At 45.6% G+C, this 19,143-nt stretch overlaps 1 protein-coding gene across 1 annotated transcript in view; it reads right to left on the reverse strand.

Moving 5' to 3' along the window:
- Window positions 1-19,143, reverse strand: part of Dner (delta/notch like EGF repeat containing) — a 297,502-nt gene that overhangs the window by 125,238 nt on the left and 153,121 nt on the right. The window contains exon 5 of the mRNA XM_026396251.2: window positions 15,838-15,983. Coding sequence (XP_026252036.2) covers window positions 15,838-15,983 — 146 coding nt within the window. The remainder of the gene's footprint in view (window positions 1-15,837; window positions 15,984-19,143) is intronic.

Genomic DNA, 19,143 nt, shown 5'->3' on the forward strand with positions numbered 1-19,143 from the left:
CTCCACTCCCAGGTTCCTATTCTTATACCCAGCAGCTTCGGGCAGCACCTGAATTCTACAATAATCGACTCTTCTCTCTCCTACTGAAACCCACTCCTGATGAAGCTAAATTATTCCAGTTTTTTAATGTGCTACCGTTTTTAGGGGCATTTGCATTTAAATAGGAAATCATGCCTTTATTACATAGGAATTAAGCTCAGAAAACAGGAATCCCTAGCACCCTGCCAGGCTGCTGTCTCAAGGAAATTTGGAATAAAGAGACCTCCCCAGATGGATTGAATCTTTCACCATGTAAGCCCCCTCAGCCCACATCCTTCTGTCCAACAACAATGGACAACTGGATTGTGCCAATGTTGAGTCGCTCTTAATTTTTAGATATTTTTTAATTTAGTTCCAAAACATGGGCCTTCATAAAAACTTTTCTATAATTAAATTACTGCTGGCTGTTAACTATAGTTTTGTTATTCTTTAGAAGACCTATGTATCGGGTTTCCTCCTGGGGAACATTTATTAACTCATGAATATCTCTGGCTAAAATTGGTATCTGAAAACAGTTTTATTTTTTAACTGCAAAACTAAAATTCACTTGCCTGAGTCAAGTCAAAATAATGGGTAAAATGTAAGGCACACACCCAGTTGCCTGTTCCTTTCGCCAGTGGCACCAGCTCTTGTTGGTGACACAGTTTTTAAAAGCACAAAAGCTAGCAAATGAAGCATATGCTGGTGACTTAGATTCAGAAGTTCAGTGTCAACCTTCTCCCAACCATTAGCCTTTAAAATTAGAACTCCAAAAAAGGGAATTAAACCCAAGTCTAGACCCAGATGATCTGATGACCACCAAAGCCAATTACAGTCAGTTGTACTGGCCAGATACACTTTGGGTAGTTCAAAAGAGGAAAGATGGAAGCAAACGTTCCCCAGGATAACAGGGTGGGGATGCTGTTACGGTTTGGAGATAAAGTGTCCCCCAAAAGCTCCTACATCAGTGCAGGAATATTCAGAGGTGAAATGATGGCGCTGTGAGAGCTGGAACCTGATCCTCCCTCCTAGCTGAACGGACTGACGGGGCGGAGACTGTAGATAGGTGGCATGTGGCTCCAGGGGGCACCTTCCCTGCAGCTCCTTCCCCTCTCTCTACTTCCTGGACCGCCATGAATGGAGCAGTGCCCCTCCACCACACCCGTCTACCATGATGTTCCGCCTCACCTGGGGCCCAGAGCAATGGACTCAGCCCACATGGACCAAACCTCTGAAACTATGGCCCCAAATAAACTTTTCCTCCTCTGAGTTGTTCTTGCCGGGTATTTTGGTCACAGTGATCCAAAGCTGCCTAACACAGATGCCAAGAGCAGCCAAGGCTGTGAGTGGAGGAAACAGAGGCCACCTTCAGTGGTCTGCATATCACATGTGCCACCTCTCACTTGTAAAAATCACAAAATTCTTCCATACATGTAGTCACATGTCAACTTCCATGAGGGCTTTCTCAGCATCTCTGCAGATCTGTGCCAGCCCAGAGCTTCCCGTATGCCACAGCCCTGTGATGTGGACATTTCCTTCATTCCCATCACTGGATGGAGGCATTGAGGTTCCCAGGGGCTAAGTGACGCAATCTCAGAAGAGCTGGAGTCAGACCCCAGACTCCGATCTTTACCCCCAAGTCTTCTGGCCTCTACTGCAGCACAAGCCTCACACTTCACCAGAGGGTTCTGTACAAATATGGAAACCCACACTGGCACCCCCTGGACCAAGTAGAGGGCCAGTGCTCTTTTAAGACAAGGTATTTGCTGTCACCTTCAATTCTCTCTCCAAAGCTAACAAAAATAGGCCTTCATACATTTCTTCCTGATCTAAACAAAACTGAAAATGTTAGGACCTTTGGAGATACTATAAGATTTTTAAATTCCAATCTTCACTGAAATTACATGACTTAATTCCAGACAGCCTCAATATTCCTGACCCCTAATGTGGGTGAAGACATGTCAGGCCAACAGCATGTGGAAGAACCTTCCTGCCAGGGCACAGCAACGGAATGGGTGTCTCATTAGCATCCTGGGAATTAAACCGAGCTAAGTGTATTGGAGTACATTTGATTAAATTACAAAATAGGTTGTTCTTATGGTAGAAAATGTACATGCAAATCTATACTAACCTAAACATGGTAGTCCATACTTCCCACGTTTTCACTTATTCTAGCAACTTGAAAAGGTCCTTCAGGCAAAAGTCAAATTTGGCTGCGGAGTCTGATTGTAGATACCACGATATAACTTTATATTTTAATCCCCCAAATCTACCATGCATGGAAAATCCTAGGAGGGGTAAGCGTTGACTGCAAAATCAATGAAAAGAGTTCCAGTTTGCAGAAAAGTGACCCTATTCCACGACCAACCCCCACTGTCCACAGCCCAGCCCAGCCTCCGCCTCCTACGGCACCAGGGTAACCAGGGCCCTGATCACCCACGTGTTCCGCCAAAGGCTCTTTCCATTCACAACTCCGGGACCGCCTTCCTCGGGAGAGTGTCTTATTGTTACTTCAGCTGGTGCTTCCAAGACCACTAACTCACTCCTTCAATATTTTATATTCCACTGAACATTAGTGCTTCTGGCATCAATGTTTAATTTACCTAATTTATATGACTTTGTTCAACTCTATGCTACTCAACACTGGTATTTTGCTTATGAACTCTTCATTTGCTTCAATTTTTTTCCCATTTCTTGCCAAAATATTGTGACTGCAAAAATAAGATGTGTAAAGGACAGTTCTGATGCTCTAAGTTATTAATGACCTCTGAATCCTGGGAAACTGAAATATTCCACCTTTTCCTGGGCCCGCTCTGATTCTCTGAAGACTGTCCTACTAGACTCCCCCGAGCCCTCCTCTAATTCCAGCCCTCCAAGATGCCCCTCTGCACATATCACATAACCACCTCGGGCTGAGGTTTGAGACACAGCCCTAATTTTCTGCTCAGAAATTGTGTGGAAACCAACTACAGTCACAGAGAATAGATGATTGTATTCATGGCAATGGCCCCAGAAGGGCTGTGGCGACCTTGCTCAGTTTATCCGTTATTGAGCAGCTACTGTATTCCAGGGAGAGCTTTCTCCTTCCCTCTGGAGTCAGCCTCACCATCCCTTGTTGACTCAGAAATATCCTGTTTAACCACAGAATCTTCGTTAAACTAGACATCCTCCTCTAACCTGAACTTGGGAGAGGACTCACGCCTGCGGCTCAATTTAATGCTGATCTTAACCTCAAAACGCCCATGACGTGAAGGAAGTTGAGGACTGAATGATTCCCCTGTTGCCAGTGAGTAGCAGACATGCAGGCTGAGGCCAAATTTCTTGGGATTATTCCTGAAGTACAAAGAAAAGGCAGTCCAATGGAGGAAACATGTAACAGTCCATGAAAGCCTGACAGTTGTGAGGAGTGATGTTTGTCCTGCGCCTTCCCCATAGAGGTGGTGGGTTCCTGGCCAGTTGGGGGTCAAGGCAATATTTGGGAACCATCTTCTCTGAGTCTGCCTTATCTCACATTCCCTAGAAACAAACCAAGCTTCTAAAAGATATTCAGGCAAAAGATAATCTGGGACTGACATAAAGCAGGCATGACAGCTCTGAACTAACCCAGATCAGTATTCAACACAGCCCAGGTCAACTGAGTCATGTGCCTCCAGCCAGAGACAAAGCATCCTGACCACCCAGCAGCTGCTGCACATAAGCAACTCATCAAAGTGGTGTCTGCCATTTTTTCTTGCCCTGTAACCAAGATCTACCTCATGCACAAAAGAAGGATGCAATTGAAACTTAGTTTAGATGGAAAATTTAAAATGTTTCTTCCAAAAACATAAAACATATCATAGAATTTTTTTAAAAATATGGGAAGGGGAGAAGAGGAAGTACTGGGGATTGAAATGGAGCAAACTATGTTTTACCCATTGGTGAATATCTCAAAACGTACCCCACTAAAATGCACTAGTAAATACAAAAAAATACTTTGATCAATATCATTAGTCGTTAGGAAAAGTTTAATCAAAACCACAATGAGATATTTTCTCACACACACTTGAGTGGCAGGAGTCAAAAATTATAAGAATTACTAGTGAGTGTGAGGAGAAATATCACTGGTGGGAATTAAAAGTGGTTGGGCCTCTGTGGAAAACAGTTCAGCAGTCCCTCAAAAAGTGGAACAACCATCAGCATGTGACCCAGCATTCCACACCTAGGCACCCACCCAAAAGAACTGAACACAGGGACTCAAACACTGGTGCACACATTCACAGCGGCACCCAAAAGGTGGAAACAACCCCACGCCCATCAATGGTAAATGGACAAACAAATTGAGCATCCCTAACCTGAAAATCCAAAATAGCTCAAACTCCAAAGTTTTCTGAGCAATCATAAGGTATCATAAGTGGAATATTCCACACCGGCCTTCACACTCTTGGTCTCAGTCAAAGCACACAAAACTGTTTAAAATATTGTATAAAATGACCTTCGGGCTATGCATGCAAGGTATAAATGAAACATAAATGAATTTCCTGTGCAGACTTGGGTTTCACCCCCTCAACAATCTCATTATACATAAGCAAATATTCCAAATTTGGAATACCAAATATTCCAAATCCAAAATTCAAAACACTTCTGGGCCCAAACATTTTGGATAAGGAATACTCGGCCTGCATATTCATACAACAGAATCTTATTCAACTATGTAAAGAAATGAAGTGCTGGACATGGTACCAGCATGAATTGAAACATGGTGTTGAGTGACAGGCTGGACCCAGCAGGTCTTTCCTTAATACAATTCCATTGGCATGAAGCATCCGGTTATCCACAGAGACAGAATGCAGACTGGTGTGGCCAGGCTGGGCAAAGGGAAAAGTGGGGAGTCACTGTTTGGAGCATGGGAGCTTTATTATGGGGTGATGGGAATATTTTGAAGCTAGATAGTGACTGCACAGCATGGTGAATGTATTGATGCCACTAGATTGTTCACCTTAAAATGGTAATTTTATGTCATTTGAATTTCATCTCAATTTCCAAAGTTTTAAAATACCTCTGCCCAGTCTTTTGTCTGGCATTTCTAGCCTCAGGGTAGGCAGTGTCCAGGTCCTGTGTCCACCCCACTCCACAGCCATCCTCACCTCTTTCAATTCCATCTCCCCCAACCTTCATGCGTTCACCCACCCGCTTTCTGCCCCACCTCCAGTGTCCTCGGCCAGTGTCTCCCGTGGGTCTGATCCCTGTGATTCCACCTTGGCTCTGGAGGGAACAACCCTACTGGCCACCCAGTGTCCACTCAGGGCACCGTCCCACTCTGCCCCTCCTTCCATATCAAACTGAGCAAAAAGGCAGCCCACAGGTTAGGGCTCCTCCTGGTCCCTCTCAAGGGCTCCCTGCCCACAGGGATCCAGGGGGAATCCCTGGCCTCTTCTCCCAGGTGGGGCCCAAGCCCAGGTTGGAGTTCCGGAAGTGGAGCCAGGAGCAGGCCAATGTTCCCAAAGGAGACTGCTCAGTTTCCTTGTTCCCTCTCACTATCTAGAGACGCTCTCTAGTGTTTAACAGAAAGGTTGATTTTTAACCGCTTTAGAAGATGTCCAAAGTTTTAATTGGCCTGCCTTGGTTTTCTCCTCTGAACAGGTTCCAGGGAGCATTGGTTTGTGGTTGGTCTCTGATCGGAGCCCTGCTGGCTTCTGATGGAGAAGGTAATAAGATAAGAATCCCTGGGTCACACCATGTGGATAACCAAAGAAGAGAGAAATTGTGCTCCATTTGTGGACAATGAATTGAAGAGCATCTGCTGCCATGTCTTACTGATGAGAATAAATAGATAATTTTAAAAAAATTCAAAAAGAGTCCCTGGGTGTCTCAGGGAAGGATGGACAGGCTGCCCTGGGGGGTGGGGCTGTGGGTGGGGAGCCCAGAGGCAGACGGAGGCCAGAGGTGGAAAATGTGTCACCTCAGTTCTTAGTAAAGCCACCCAGAGCTGTGACCAAGAAGCCATCCTAAGAACCACCAGAAAGGAGCCAGAAAGCTCCCAAGTGTTTTTTAAGGCAGAATGACAGAGTACTGCCGTATCCAAATAGTACTGAAGCACTCAAGCCAAGTTGGTGTGCTTAGAACAAGAGATTAAAGGTATGGAATTTTTTTTTTAAAGGAAAAGGAAAGAAAAAAAAAAACATTAAAAGGTCCAGGAAAAAAAGGGCTAGAAGCAAGAGTTGTGAAAGTCGAGTTTCTAGTCTTCTGGGGAGTCCCTGAGGCCCTTTCAAGGGGTCCGTAGGGTTGAGATTATTTTACAAAAATATTAAAACAAGTGCCCTTTACCGTGTCAGCAATGGCAGTAAAGATGCAAAAACAGTGATGAGAAAGATTTCCAACACCCTCCCAAGAACCAGAGCTGGGTCTGGGCCGCAGCTGACCCTCCCAGACCTGACATCCTCAAAGGGAAATGTCAACTTCACCCAGAATACCCCTGACGGCCAGTAAGAGTGGAAACCTTCAGACCTCTCAGCCTGGGGTGCACATCTTCACACCCCAATAGAACAGGAGATAAACATCAAATACCTCTGCAGCACGCAGAGCCCAACACCCCTAAGCAAATACACGGAGGCAATTATTTTTCATGGGGTGCCTTTTTAAATTTTTTTTATTTTTTAAGAATGGCTGAAAGACAAACTATGGTTTCCCAAACTTGCCTATCTGGCCAACATTTTCTCTCAAATTAACAAAGTGAGCCTGTCACTTTGAGGAAAATAACCAACAGTTTTTGTTGTCAGAGATTAAATCTGAGCTTTCAAGGATGAATTAGAAGTTTGGAAAACTCTTACCTTCCACTAGGGGCTTGACAGGTTCCCAATACTTAAAGACATTTCTGATGAGATTGATGGTGATATTAATCATAGATACGATATTTTGATATTGTATTAAAAATGTGTCAACACTTGGAAGCTCCATGTATAACTCAGTGATTCAATATTTTCCAACTCACTGATGCAAGACGTGACAGAACCATGCCTGAGCAAAAATTCGCAAAAGGACCATAGGGGATACCATAGCAGAGTGCAAAAGTTTATCAATGTGGTTTCAGATTCTACATTCCATTAACCTTTAAAAATCTACCACTTGTCAAGTTTGGGAGTATTTTCAAGAATATCCACAATTATCTGAAAGGACTTTAAAACGTTTCTCCCTTTTCCAACTAAATATCTGTGTGAGACTCAGGTTTTTTTTTTTTTTCCCCCTAGCCCTCAACCAAAACAACACATTGCAACAGATTGAATGTAAAAGCAAATGCACAACTCCAGCTGTCTTCTTTTAAGCCAGACACGAAAGAGATTCGTAAAAATGAAAACAATGTCACTCTTCTCACTATTTTTTTTCGGTTTCGGAAAATATGGTTCTTTTTCACATAGAAGGTGTTATTCATGCTAACATGTGATACGCTCATTGAATAAATTAATAACTGTAAATGCCTCAGTTTTCATCTAATACAATAACTATCAATACCTAACCCACTCCACGAAAGCTCTTCAGAGTTCTCACTCATTTCTAGAAATATAAAAGGCTTCCAAGGCCAAAAAGTCTGCAGACACCATGCCGGGCAAAGACAGACAGTTTTGCAAGTAAAACTCCTGACACAGTATTCAGTGGCATGTCGTCCAGGGAGTCTGTGACTCAGAAGACAGAAATGGGTCAAGTTCTGGAGACCAGAGCCCTGGGGCAGCTGGCAAGGCCTGTGGATCTCAACCATTGTCCTGCACTGCCTTGGGACATTGAGTCAAATACCATGGTGACGGTATTATGACTTGGAGTTACAGCTGTCTTCATCTGTGTAAGATGACTCTGTGATGTTCCAACAATAACGAAGTCACCTAACAATGCATTTCTCCCCACTGTCAAGTGGCCTTAACATCATGAAGAAGTCTGTCAGTCGACCCTGCTGCCGTATGGATGCAGAAGCCACTTCCCAGACCCCACTGGTGCTTCTGTCCAGTTTTGGAAAAGTTAGGCTGTGTCCCCTAGCAGCAGCTTCCTCGGACATAGGTTACGGGTCATTCAGAAGCCACCTGACATTCTACAGTTGGAAGGGTTTTTTAGACCAGGCCACAGGGGCAATTATTACAATAAACTAAAGCTCTAATCTCATCGGATTCAGAAAAACAGATGAGTCCACTTATATTTCAAGCCAAATTTGAAGCAGCAACAGAGGGCAGAAGACCTTGGTGGGGAAAGACCAGAAGGTTCCCCACTTAGAATATGAAAGAAGTACCGAAGAAGGCTGAGGAGGTCAGCAACGTGCTGGGCATCAGTGAGGGTCAAATTCAAGGACTTCCAATGCCAGTGTTCTGAACGGAGACACCAGGAGAGCAGGGACCACGTCTGTGTCTTCACCCTTGCCAGGTTGGGGTGTGACTCTGGCACACTCTTAGTGCTCACAACACTGAACCCCCAAGATGACAAGTGCAAGGACTAAGTCCCCTCCTGGGGAGTGAGCAGTGCTGACGGTCTTCAGGTGCTAACTGGGAGGGGCTGCATGTTCCCCCGTGGGCGCCCCCCCACCAGGCACAGCCTAGCCACTTTATAACCAGGAGCACATACAGCTCACTGATTATGAACTGGAAAACAGGACGGAAGGAGAGGCCCTTCTGAGAAAAGACTAACAAGGACAGCAAGGCCACCACGCCTCTTCTCTTGAACATGAATGTTGAGTGGGAGCCCTAACACCATGTTTCCAAGGTCATGAATTAGAATCTAAGACTCACAGTTACCCGTCTTCAACACAGGGCTGAATGGGCATCTCTCGTCCTTGGGAAGCCTTAGAGTGTAGCAAGCTGCACACACTGCCCCACGGCCACGCCCCGGGATCTTCTCTTCCCCTGAATTCCTGACTTCACCTGCACCAAACTTTGCTCTAGAGAAAGAGAAGTCCAGAGGGTTTAGTCCCTGGTATAATATATACCACAGAAGATCACAGAAGAGTTGGACAGATCTCGACCCCTCCGGGGGGTCCTGAGAATAGTGCCTTCAGTACCTTGCTCCTGTCCCCGTCCCCAGGCCAGCAGCATCCACCTCACCTGCATCTCACCTCAGGACCCTCCCTAGACCTGCTGGGTCAGGTTCTGCCGTTGGAAAGATCCCCCACGTGAACCTGTGTGCACAGAAAAAGTTTCGAGAAATGCAGCACAAAAGGTCAAACCCAACAGGACAGAAACTTCTGTTTCTGTCCGATGCCTGGGTTTCCTTATGGTTCACAGCTGAACTTGACATGAGACTGCTAAAGACGCCACGGAGACTGCTTTGATCCTGAGTGTCCTAAGAGAGGACATTAGGGACAGGGGGAGTAGAGGGAGTGTGGCCCAGAAGCAGGGGCCCCAGGGCAGGAGGGATGCCAGGGCAGGAGTCCAGAGCTCTCCCTTCTCCCATGTCTTCCCTGGGCCATGAATTAGCTCCTGGGCCTTAAGCAAATGGCTTAAGTCTTTTTGGGGGTGGTAAGGGAGGGATACTGGGGATTAAACTCAGGGATACTCGACCCCTGAGCCACATTTCCCAGCTCAATTTTGTATTTTATTTAGAGAGAGGGTCTCACTGAGTTGCTTAGCACCTTGCCGTCGCTGAGGCTGGCTTTGAACTCACGATCCTCCTGTCTCAGCCTCCTGAACTGCTGGGATCACAGGCCTGCACCACAGTGCCTGGCTTAAGTCTCTCTTAAACTTTGGTTTCCTAGTGTTTAAAATAAAAGAGACGGAGAGGGGACTAAAATCCCCTTTCACTCTAAATCCTGTGACCCTGAAGATGTCATAGTGATGAAGCCATCGCCTGAGGTATCTGGAAGGCCACCAGCATTCCACACGCCTCTACAATGGTGAGTGTGGGGGATACATGCCAACCTTCCGCAGAACGTCGATGCTGAATAGGAACGTGATGAAACGCACCTCCTCTGGGAGGTAATTTTAGAATCATCTCTTTAAATAATTTATAATAAATGATTCAAACATGTCGCCGTATTTTTGTGCAGGCAACGATACGATCTTCCTTCTGTTCCATAACATAAAAGGCAGAGAGAGATGCCTTCCTAATCACATGAGTCCCAAGAGTCATGATTCAAACACAAGCCAGGGAAATCCTAGACGGGCTTATCCTTTACCCATTAACAAACCGACAGCCGGGCTGTGCTTACCTTCATGATCCCGGGCTAATGTGTTTCTAATGCTTATTGTATTTTTATTATTCATAAAAGCACTTTCTCTCTGAGGCCCACAAGGCAGTTTCTGCAAGTGACATTTGAGAGAAGACACCTCCTTCATTAGCAATAAGTGGATCTCCAGCACCTTCCTTTGGGGCTGAAGTCCGAAGCATCTATTCTTTGGCTCAAAAGTTTTTAATAAGCGTTGTCACCAAGGTATTCGTTCAGTCAAGAAAAGGGGTTTCGATGTCCTCTCAGAAGACTTTCTTGGAAGCCATGTGTCTCTGCTCTCCGTCACACCACTTCCCACTGGTTCATCAGGCCTGTCCCTTCTGTCATCCACTCGGTGCCCTCTCTGCTTGTGTCTCGCTCCCTAAAGGAGAGATTTCTCCAGAGCTGGCAGAGCCGTGGGGACCTGACCCCACCCCACACTGAAGGGGACCCCTAGGAGGACCCCAGCCCATTCTGATGTTCTGACCACTGCTGCTGTCCAGATGCTGCTCCTCCCGCCCTCTGTGGGCTCCCCCATCTGTCCTCCCATCCCATTTCTTGCTCCTAAGCCTACCGGGTCACTGTACCTCTCCTCGAGGTCTCACGAGGGACTCTGTGTTTGCACTCATGATGAGGAGGAATTAGCTCTCCGAGAAGGGAAAGGGAATGGTAGGACATCTATTCCTGCCTTCTGCACATCGTCACTACCTAACCGACCGAGGGGTTCACTAATGGTTTCAAACCAACAGGGAAATAGCATCAAAGACTCTGTGGGTGCAAATTATTCTGACCTGTTTCTTTTGGAAAGGATGAGGAAAGGATGGTGAAGATGTCACTTACAACGTTCCTGAGGGGTTACTAACTTTCTGGGTCCCACCCCCTGTGAGATGACCTTGGATCAGAGAGTATTTCCTGCCTTATTATTCTGTAAAGCTAAACTCACTTTCTGTGCCCCTATATTCATGTACTTTCCACATTCCCAGACCCCTCAAATATAAAATTCAAATACAGAATTCAAATACAGAAAAGAAAAGCTCAGAGAGCTGATTTCTATCCCATTGTTTTCTTTTGTTTATCTTCCTCATTCGGTTTGCAGTCAGTTTCTGAGCCTCTCCCATGTGAAAGGACCAGGCGGGTTGTTACCATAGATACAGAACAAGAGGCCGATGTTAAAGAGTCCGCCATCTGAGACCCCCCAGGGGAAGCCCTCTGTGATCTCACAAATGCCCAGGACCTTCCTCTGGGCTCCCAAAGCAACACATCACATTGCTCTAAACTATAGGTGACTCATCCAGCACCCTGCTCCCGAGGCCTTCCAACTCTTTCCAGAAGTCATGGCTTCCTGGACCAAACTTGTATTCCCCAAGCCTAGGGAAGTAGCAGACATACGGCAGGTGCTCAAGAACTCTGTGATAAAGTGAATGCAAATGATAATGGACACGAAGAAATAACAACATAAATCGAAATCCATGTGTCTCATGGGAAAGGAGGTTGCTACTGGTTTTGAGGGAGCTACTTTGCTCTGAAGCAGACAGATTTTGAGCTGAACCTGAAATACCACTGGGGGAGTTGGGAGGGCAGAAGGGCAGGGAGGCAGGGGCAGAGATGCAGGGAAAGAGAGCAGGAAGGAGGCTAACCTTCTAGATGAGGAACAGTATGAGCAAAACTACAGAGATCTCCAGGGTGCAGAGGGGTGCAGGGATTACGGCAGGGGCACTAACAACACCATCTGTGAGTAGAAAGCTGCTGCGTATGTGCTTTAGAAAGTCTGCAAGAAGCGGGCAATGATGAGGATGCCCACAGCTTTGGTTTCCAAGGTCATTGTCCATGATGGACTTTGGAATCGGAATCTCCTGCTGCCCAGCAAAAGCCATGAGAACTGGAGTGAGGGGCCCGGAAGATGATATTTCTCAAAGGGCTATTCTTAGAAAACAAAAATTTTAAAAACTCCCTTAACCTTGGGTACTGGGAATCAATCCAGTAGAAAGAGGGCAACAGGGGACGAGAAGAACTGAGAGAATCTTGGAGAGGTGAGTTCTGCATATGAGCTCTGCTGGACCACAGTGCCCAGATATTTGCTCCAACATTATTCTGGATGTTCTCTAGGAGATCATTTTTTAAAATATTTGTTTTTTAGTTATAGTCGAACTCCATACTTTTATTTATTTATTTTTATGTGGTGCTAAGGATTGAATCCAAGGCCTTGCATGTGCCAGGCGAGCGCTCTACCACTGAACCACAACCCCAGCCCCTAGGAGATTTTTTTTTTAAGAGATCTACATTTATATCAGCAGATTTTGAGGAAAGCAATTCCCCTCTATAATGTGGGTGGCCCTTAGTTGAAGACCTAAATGGCAACCTCAGAGAAGTTGCCCTCTCAAACAAAGAGGGAATTCTGCCAGCAAATGATGCTTAGATTTCATCTGCAACCCTGGCTCTTCCCTGGACCTATGGCGGGTGCCCTTTGAACTCCAAATCTGAAGTCCAGCACTTCTCCCTTAGAGTCAATCTGCCAGCTTCTCCCATCAGATTCTGGATCAAGACTCCACAATTACATAAGCCAATTCCTATACCGATCCTATTAGTTCTGTTTCTCTGGAAAATCCAGATGAATGCCACCTCTTGACCTTGAGAGATAAGGTCAATGGAATCTAATTTGGGATCTAAGAAGGCTGAATGCCACCAGCAAAGAGCCCCATGCAGATTCTCTGACACTTAACCTATAAGATAATTAAGAGATCAATCATCAACTAGGCCACAGCTGGTAAGCCCCACATTCAAAGAGGGAAATGCTGGCCCACAGTCAAGTTCTCTTCCTAGCAATCAACCCTTGTCACCGAAGCAGTTTTCAAAAACTAAAGCACCCCTGCCTGTGTAATAGTAAACACTTTAAAAAGACCTTTCCAGAACAGTGCAGTGTCTAAGAAAAGCAAGCTTCAGCTTTATCACAAGCCACGCATCAACCCGCAACTGTGAGACATCCCCTCACCAAAGTGCAGCTGACAGGAAAGAAATGAGTTCCATTACCAAATGAGAGTGGTGTGGAAATAACAGAATGGCTTTTATTTTGATGGATGATCTAATAAAAAGATATAAAAATGATTAGAAACAATAACATTAAATCCCCAAATACAGTCCTATTTGTTTTGTGCTATGGAGTGGATTCTTGCCTTCAGTGGATGGTGGGACTTTATAACTTCCAATTTTAGAAAACAGTAAAAAGAAACATGACGATAATGGTCTTTTATTGCCAGAAAACTGCTTCTAAGTCGCTGTAACTGCCCTGACGACAATCCAGAGGTCTCAAGGAGACAGAGAGGATGAGCAGCCTTCCGCCTCCGCCCCCACACCGCCCCTGCAGCTGACAGCTCCAGGATGCTTCTGAGGGAACACTGTGCCCCAGGACGTGGTTCTGGCAGGGAACCTGGTGACCCCAGCCTGTTGGCTTGCTTAGAGTCACCCAGGGGTAAATGCAATGGTTCAGGTAAGATTGCCGGCCATTCTTTCCCTATATCCACTGAAGCTAAATGCAGAATCAACAACAGCAGAGACTCCACCCTACAGACAACCAGCATGAGGCTGAGAGGCGACAGTGGCAGAAGGCAGCTCTATCTCATAGGTGCCCGAAGCTCTTGAGAGAAGCAGGTGCCCCTGATGGAGATGCGCTTCCTATGAAATGATCTGCTAAAATCAGCATGGACACATGAGTCATTGCTTCATGCTCAGCTGGGTTTGCCAAGTTTCCTGCCAGGTGCTAAACACCTCCATTGCCTTCTCAAGGAGTCAGTTCCAAGCCACTTCTAGGCAGGGCCTCCTGGCTAGGGCTTTCCTGCTGAGGACTGCCCCTATCTGGTCAATGTCCATGAGTCAAGAGGACATGGTGACCACCTTGTAGATTAAACGTGTGCATGGCAGGACCAGCCACTGGGAAAGAACGCTCACAGGACCCCGACTACTCTGTCATTCAGAAATTCCCAAGAGTGCCCTCTGTTCCTCCTCGGAGACACTCTGCTCATGTTGTCTTATTCGGAGGTGATGAGTCCTGGAAAGAGTTCTCAGGAACCAGCAAGGATGCCCCTGGGGAGCCTGTGAGCCTCCTTCTTGCCACCTTGGGAGGCCTGGCGCTCTTCCACCTGCTCAGCTGGCTCTCCTTGGGCCCCACTCCTGCCTGCCTGCACCTCCTGAGTGACGAGGTGCTCATGGCTCCCACGGCTCTTCCCCCGTTATGTCCCCCTGCCCAGCTTTCTCTGGCACAGAACACTCAATATCTTTTACTTTTTTTTTCCATAAAATGCATAGATAAATGAGGCTTCTCTTCAGGAAAGAGAGCAGACTGGTCCAAACTGGCAGAGACAGAAGCCCACAGGATCCAAAGAACGGGCTTGGCTTGGTAAAAGCCCCTCTTGTGTGTCACCCCCTGGCACCACCACCAGTCTCCCCTCCCTCCCCAAAACAGGGATGTAGCTTCGCCTTTTCATTTACATCTGTGTTCATTTTCAAAGATTTAGCAAAAATGATCATTTCCACAACTCTCTTGGGTTCCTGGCCACATTCTACCTTTTCCAGGAAATATCTTAAGGAGAATAGTATATTTAAGCAGCTGCAATATTACACCTAAGACAGGAAAATCACGGGTTTTCCAAGATGGCAAGGGCAGCATGTGAAATCTTCCTCTAGCGCTAGCCCCATTCCTTCAGCACTTGAACGTCACACACTGTTGCCCAGTGTGTCCACATCGCCACAGGAGGTGACACCCAAGAACCCTCACCTGGCTGCCCTTAAAGCCAACCTAAACTCAATCATGCTCTTTCTGGGTCTGGGGGACTCCCTTTTGTAACATTAGCTTCAGCATAAGTAGGTGCACAGCTAGAGAGAGGAAAAGACGCCCGAGACAGCAGTAACAAGGGCCAGAGGAGAAGACGGCCCCGTGGACAGGCCTCTCACGAAGAGCAACATCTCCCTCATCAGGGAGCTTCTGGTGGAGCCTGGTGTCCAGGTACCCGAAGTGTCTTAAGGGATCTGCATCCTGATGGGGACTGGCCCCCAGGGCTATTGTGCTCCCCTGTTGTCTGACTCCTGAACCCCTATCGCCAACCAAGAACCAGGAGGCAGAAGAGGAAGCTCTGCTCAGAGCCTTGCCCTGAGCCCCATGTGACCACTGCTAGTAAAGGCAATGAGGAACAGAACCCGGAGCATCCACAGAGTCTATGATGCTGGTCCCACGAAGACCAAGAACCGTGGGCCAGCTTCCCACCCCGCTTCTTCTCATTCCTTTTCCTACTGGCCTTTTGCTTCTGTAGCTCTGTTATCATCACCAGGAAGATTTGAAGGCCAGCAAGGACACTGTCACACTGGCAGGCAACAGTTCCAACCGCTGAAAAATAAATACTGTGCTTACCTTTTCTTTCTTCCATTTATCTCGATTCTACTACCAGATATGATCTCTCCTTCGGATCAAAGCAAGATCTACTATTGCACAAATGTCTTGCAATTGCTTTATAAATCACATGGAGATTTATACGTCCATATGTTGCATACTGATACATAGTTGGAGCCAGAAATACAGAAGGCTCCTTCAGCGAACGCTCTTGGTCTTTCTCTCGGGTTGCTTCACCCACCACCCTCTATGTCAACATAGGTCTGCAAGCTATGGGCTGTCCCCTTACCTCTGATGGCTTCGTGGTACATTTTCCTTTTCCTGAACACTCCAAGTCATTTGCGTGGCCGTCCCCCGGCACACAGGTGCTGGTCTTCACCACCAGAGTTAGGCGCAGAGCCACAATAGATTTAGTAACAGAATCATTCACAAAACCTAAAAGAAAATGGGACAATAGGAAACACAAATCTTTACCCATGGTTTATCTGTAGGACTGAATTTAGTTGAAGCAGCATTCAAGTCTGATGCATAAAACACATTCAAGCAAAGGAATAAAGCACATGGCCACTGTCCATTCAGGCCGCAGATCGTGGGTGACCACTTGGGCCAAGGGAAAGGAGCAGTGGTGGCTCAGCCATCATCTGACACCCTTGCTCTGCTCCTGCCCTTTGTCTCTCAATCCCAACTCTGTGCTCCATCTTAGAATTTTTTTCTCTACTTTTGAACCTGGTCTTTTGCCAGGGAGCAACCCACCCCTTCCTCCTGTCATGCTGAATGGTCACAAATGTGGGAAGTCCCCAAAGGCCCCACCCTGCATCAGCCTGCCTGGGCAGCGCTCAGTCCCCTCCCAGGTGGGCGTGCAATGCAGGTACACATTCCATATTGGGCTTACTCATGCATGTTGAGCTTGACCACCAATCTGACCTCACTATCAATTTTATGCATCCAATAAAATACATGATTTGGGCCATCTAATAAAACAGGACTTCTCACAGTGGGATACTGACTGAAATATCATTGATATGGCATATTTACCACTGAATAATGCATCCATTCATATGTAGTAGGTAGCAATATATATGTAATAGCTTGACAAATAAATATACTCTGTAACTGGAATGGAGATATAAATGCTGTATTTATTGCATCGATGATTAAATTATTTCAGTAAGCAAACACCTTTTCCTAATTAGAATATTCATTTATGTCTGATGTTTTTACTTCAAAACAAAATAAAACTCATGAATTTGACAAGATACTCAATACCCCCTAATCAATGATGTTCAAGAATAAGATCAAGTCCAAGAGCCTCAATACTATGAAGCTATGCCCATAGGTATTTTTATGCCAAAAGATTTTTAGTACCAAAATGGCATCAAAAATAAGTGGGGAAAACAGGAGAGAAAATAATTTTTAGGCCAACTGAAATGAATTCCATTACCAGGTTTTAAAAAAAACTGCATTTGAATCCGTACCTCACACCATACATTAAAAATAAATCTAGATAGCTTAAAGAGCTAAACATGAAGCAAAAAAATTTAAACCTCCAAGTGGAAAACATAGAAAGCTATTTCGCTGATCTTGGGGTAGGATATTTCTTAAATAAGATACAAAATAATAACCCATTAAAATAAATCAATTAATTTAGCTTTCTGTGAATTTAAATTGTATATAAATAGCCATAAATAAATGTGGTAGACTAGACTCAGGCTTAGAAATAAAATTTACAATGCATAAAACCAGCAAATGATTAACTGCCAAAATATACAAGGAATTCTTCTGCCACTTGCTTTTTGAGACATTATTTGTATTTATGTAAATATTAAAACCCACATAGCAGTGATACGTGCTTACTGCTATGTCAACATAACATACATACACAGTAAAAGTCTATAAAGATGTGAGGAAAGAAACAAACCAACATCAAAAGGAGGAGGGAAGGAAACAGGGTGGGAGAGGAGGGCACCTCTGACTGTAGATATTCTATTTCTTTACTAATAATATATAAAGAAAACACACAAAATGTCTATTAAATCCAGTGTATAAAGTAGCCCTGTATCCATTTCTATAGTTTCATGTCTATTTAAAATATTATTTAATTATTATAATCAGGCATCACAACTGCAAACAGGATTTGATGGGCTAGAAAAATAGTATCCCGACACCTAGGACACGCAGCCCCCAGATAATTTGGGGGTTACCTTCTCTATCCTTTTTGAGCTCTTTTCCCCTCACTGCATCAAGGCCCTTCCTGTGATGCACACACGTGTGAGGAATCTCATTTGTTCATTAAGTACATTGCATTAAAATAATGATAACAAACTGAATGAGAAATGAGACCCATGTTAAGTCGCCTTGTTTGCATGGCAAGTAGCATCATCTCGTTAACTGTTGGTGGCCACTTCAGAACATGTTGCTTCTGTTAACAAGAAATTAACAACTTTCCAAATAGTTCCAATGTCCTCAGCTTAGAAATCCTTGGTGCTGTATATTCCCAAAGGCCATTATCATAGATTTATTCAGTAGTGCATGACACACTAGGGTTCACTTTTCACATTTTAAATGTGAAGAAATCCCTTGAATTGAGGGATGAAGGGAACCCATGCTCTCTGGGGTCTCTGGTTTGGGATTCTGCTGTGTGGGTTCCTGGAGATGCCTTCAGCACCAGTGGGTCAGCAGGAATGGGGGAGAAGTCCTCTAGTTCCCAGAACTGCTCCCTGCCGCTGTGGGAAGTGAGTCTCTGGGTTCCACCTCCTGGTTTCCTGAGCATTCAGTCAGGCCTTCTCTAAGCTAAGCCAGTTCCTCAGATGCCATACAGGGTCAGGAAGACGAGTGTCCCCTTCCCAAAGACAGACTGAGAGACCATTGATGGAGAAAAGAAGGCCTAGCAAAGATGTCATCTCATGGGCACCAAGCAGAGGGACACAAGGGAGCAATAGATAGGAGACCAGAGGATAGGGATAAGGCCCCAAATGGAACAAACCAGAGACTAAACCCTGGTGAAGGGAGCCCGCCAAGGAGAAGCCCAAGGAGCTCAATGAGGACCTGACATGTCCACCTGTCCACACTGGCTGTCAGCCCCGTGCAGGTGGGTTCCTAGGCAGCCCAGGTCCTCCAGGAAAACCACCTGTGGAAGGCCACCAGTTTCCTCCCTGCTTCAATCTGTACGGTGTGTATTCTAATGTCTCCTATGAACCAGGTGCTAGTTGAGAAAATAGAAAATCACCCACGACAAACAACTCTATTTTTGGGCTGATCTTGGGTCCCCAGGACCCCTCAACTCCCATCACCGAGGCTTTGGGACAAGACATTTACCCTGACTCTCCTTGGGCTGAAAGAAGAAGATACAGCTGTGCCTTTAACTAGCCTTGAACACACGGGAACAACGGGATTAGTAACACCTTGACTGTCTAGGAGGGAAGCTTCTGGCTTTCTCCATAAAAGGTGCTTAAGACGACACGTTGCAAAGGATTGGGGGAAGATTTTAAACAAGCCATGCCCTCTGAGCCCGCATTTTCTCACACATTAAATAGGGATAACAACTCTAAATGTGGGGTGGCTATGGCATTCATTGCCAAACTGGGACTCTTTCCCA

Source organism: Urocitellus parryii, chromosome 1, assembly GCF_045843805.1.
Source record: "Urocitellus parryii isolate mUroPar1 chromosome 1, mUroPar1.hap1, whole genome shotgun sequence".
Classification (NCBI taxonomy): domain Eukaryota; kingdom Metazoa; phylum Chordata; class Mammalia; order Rodentia; family Sciuridae; genus Urocitellus; species Urocitellus parryii.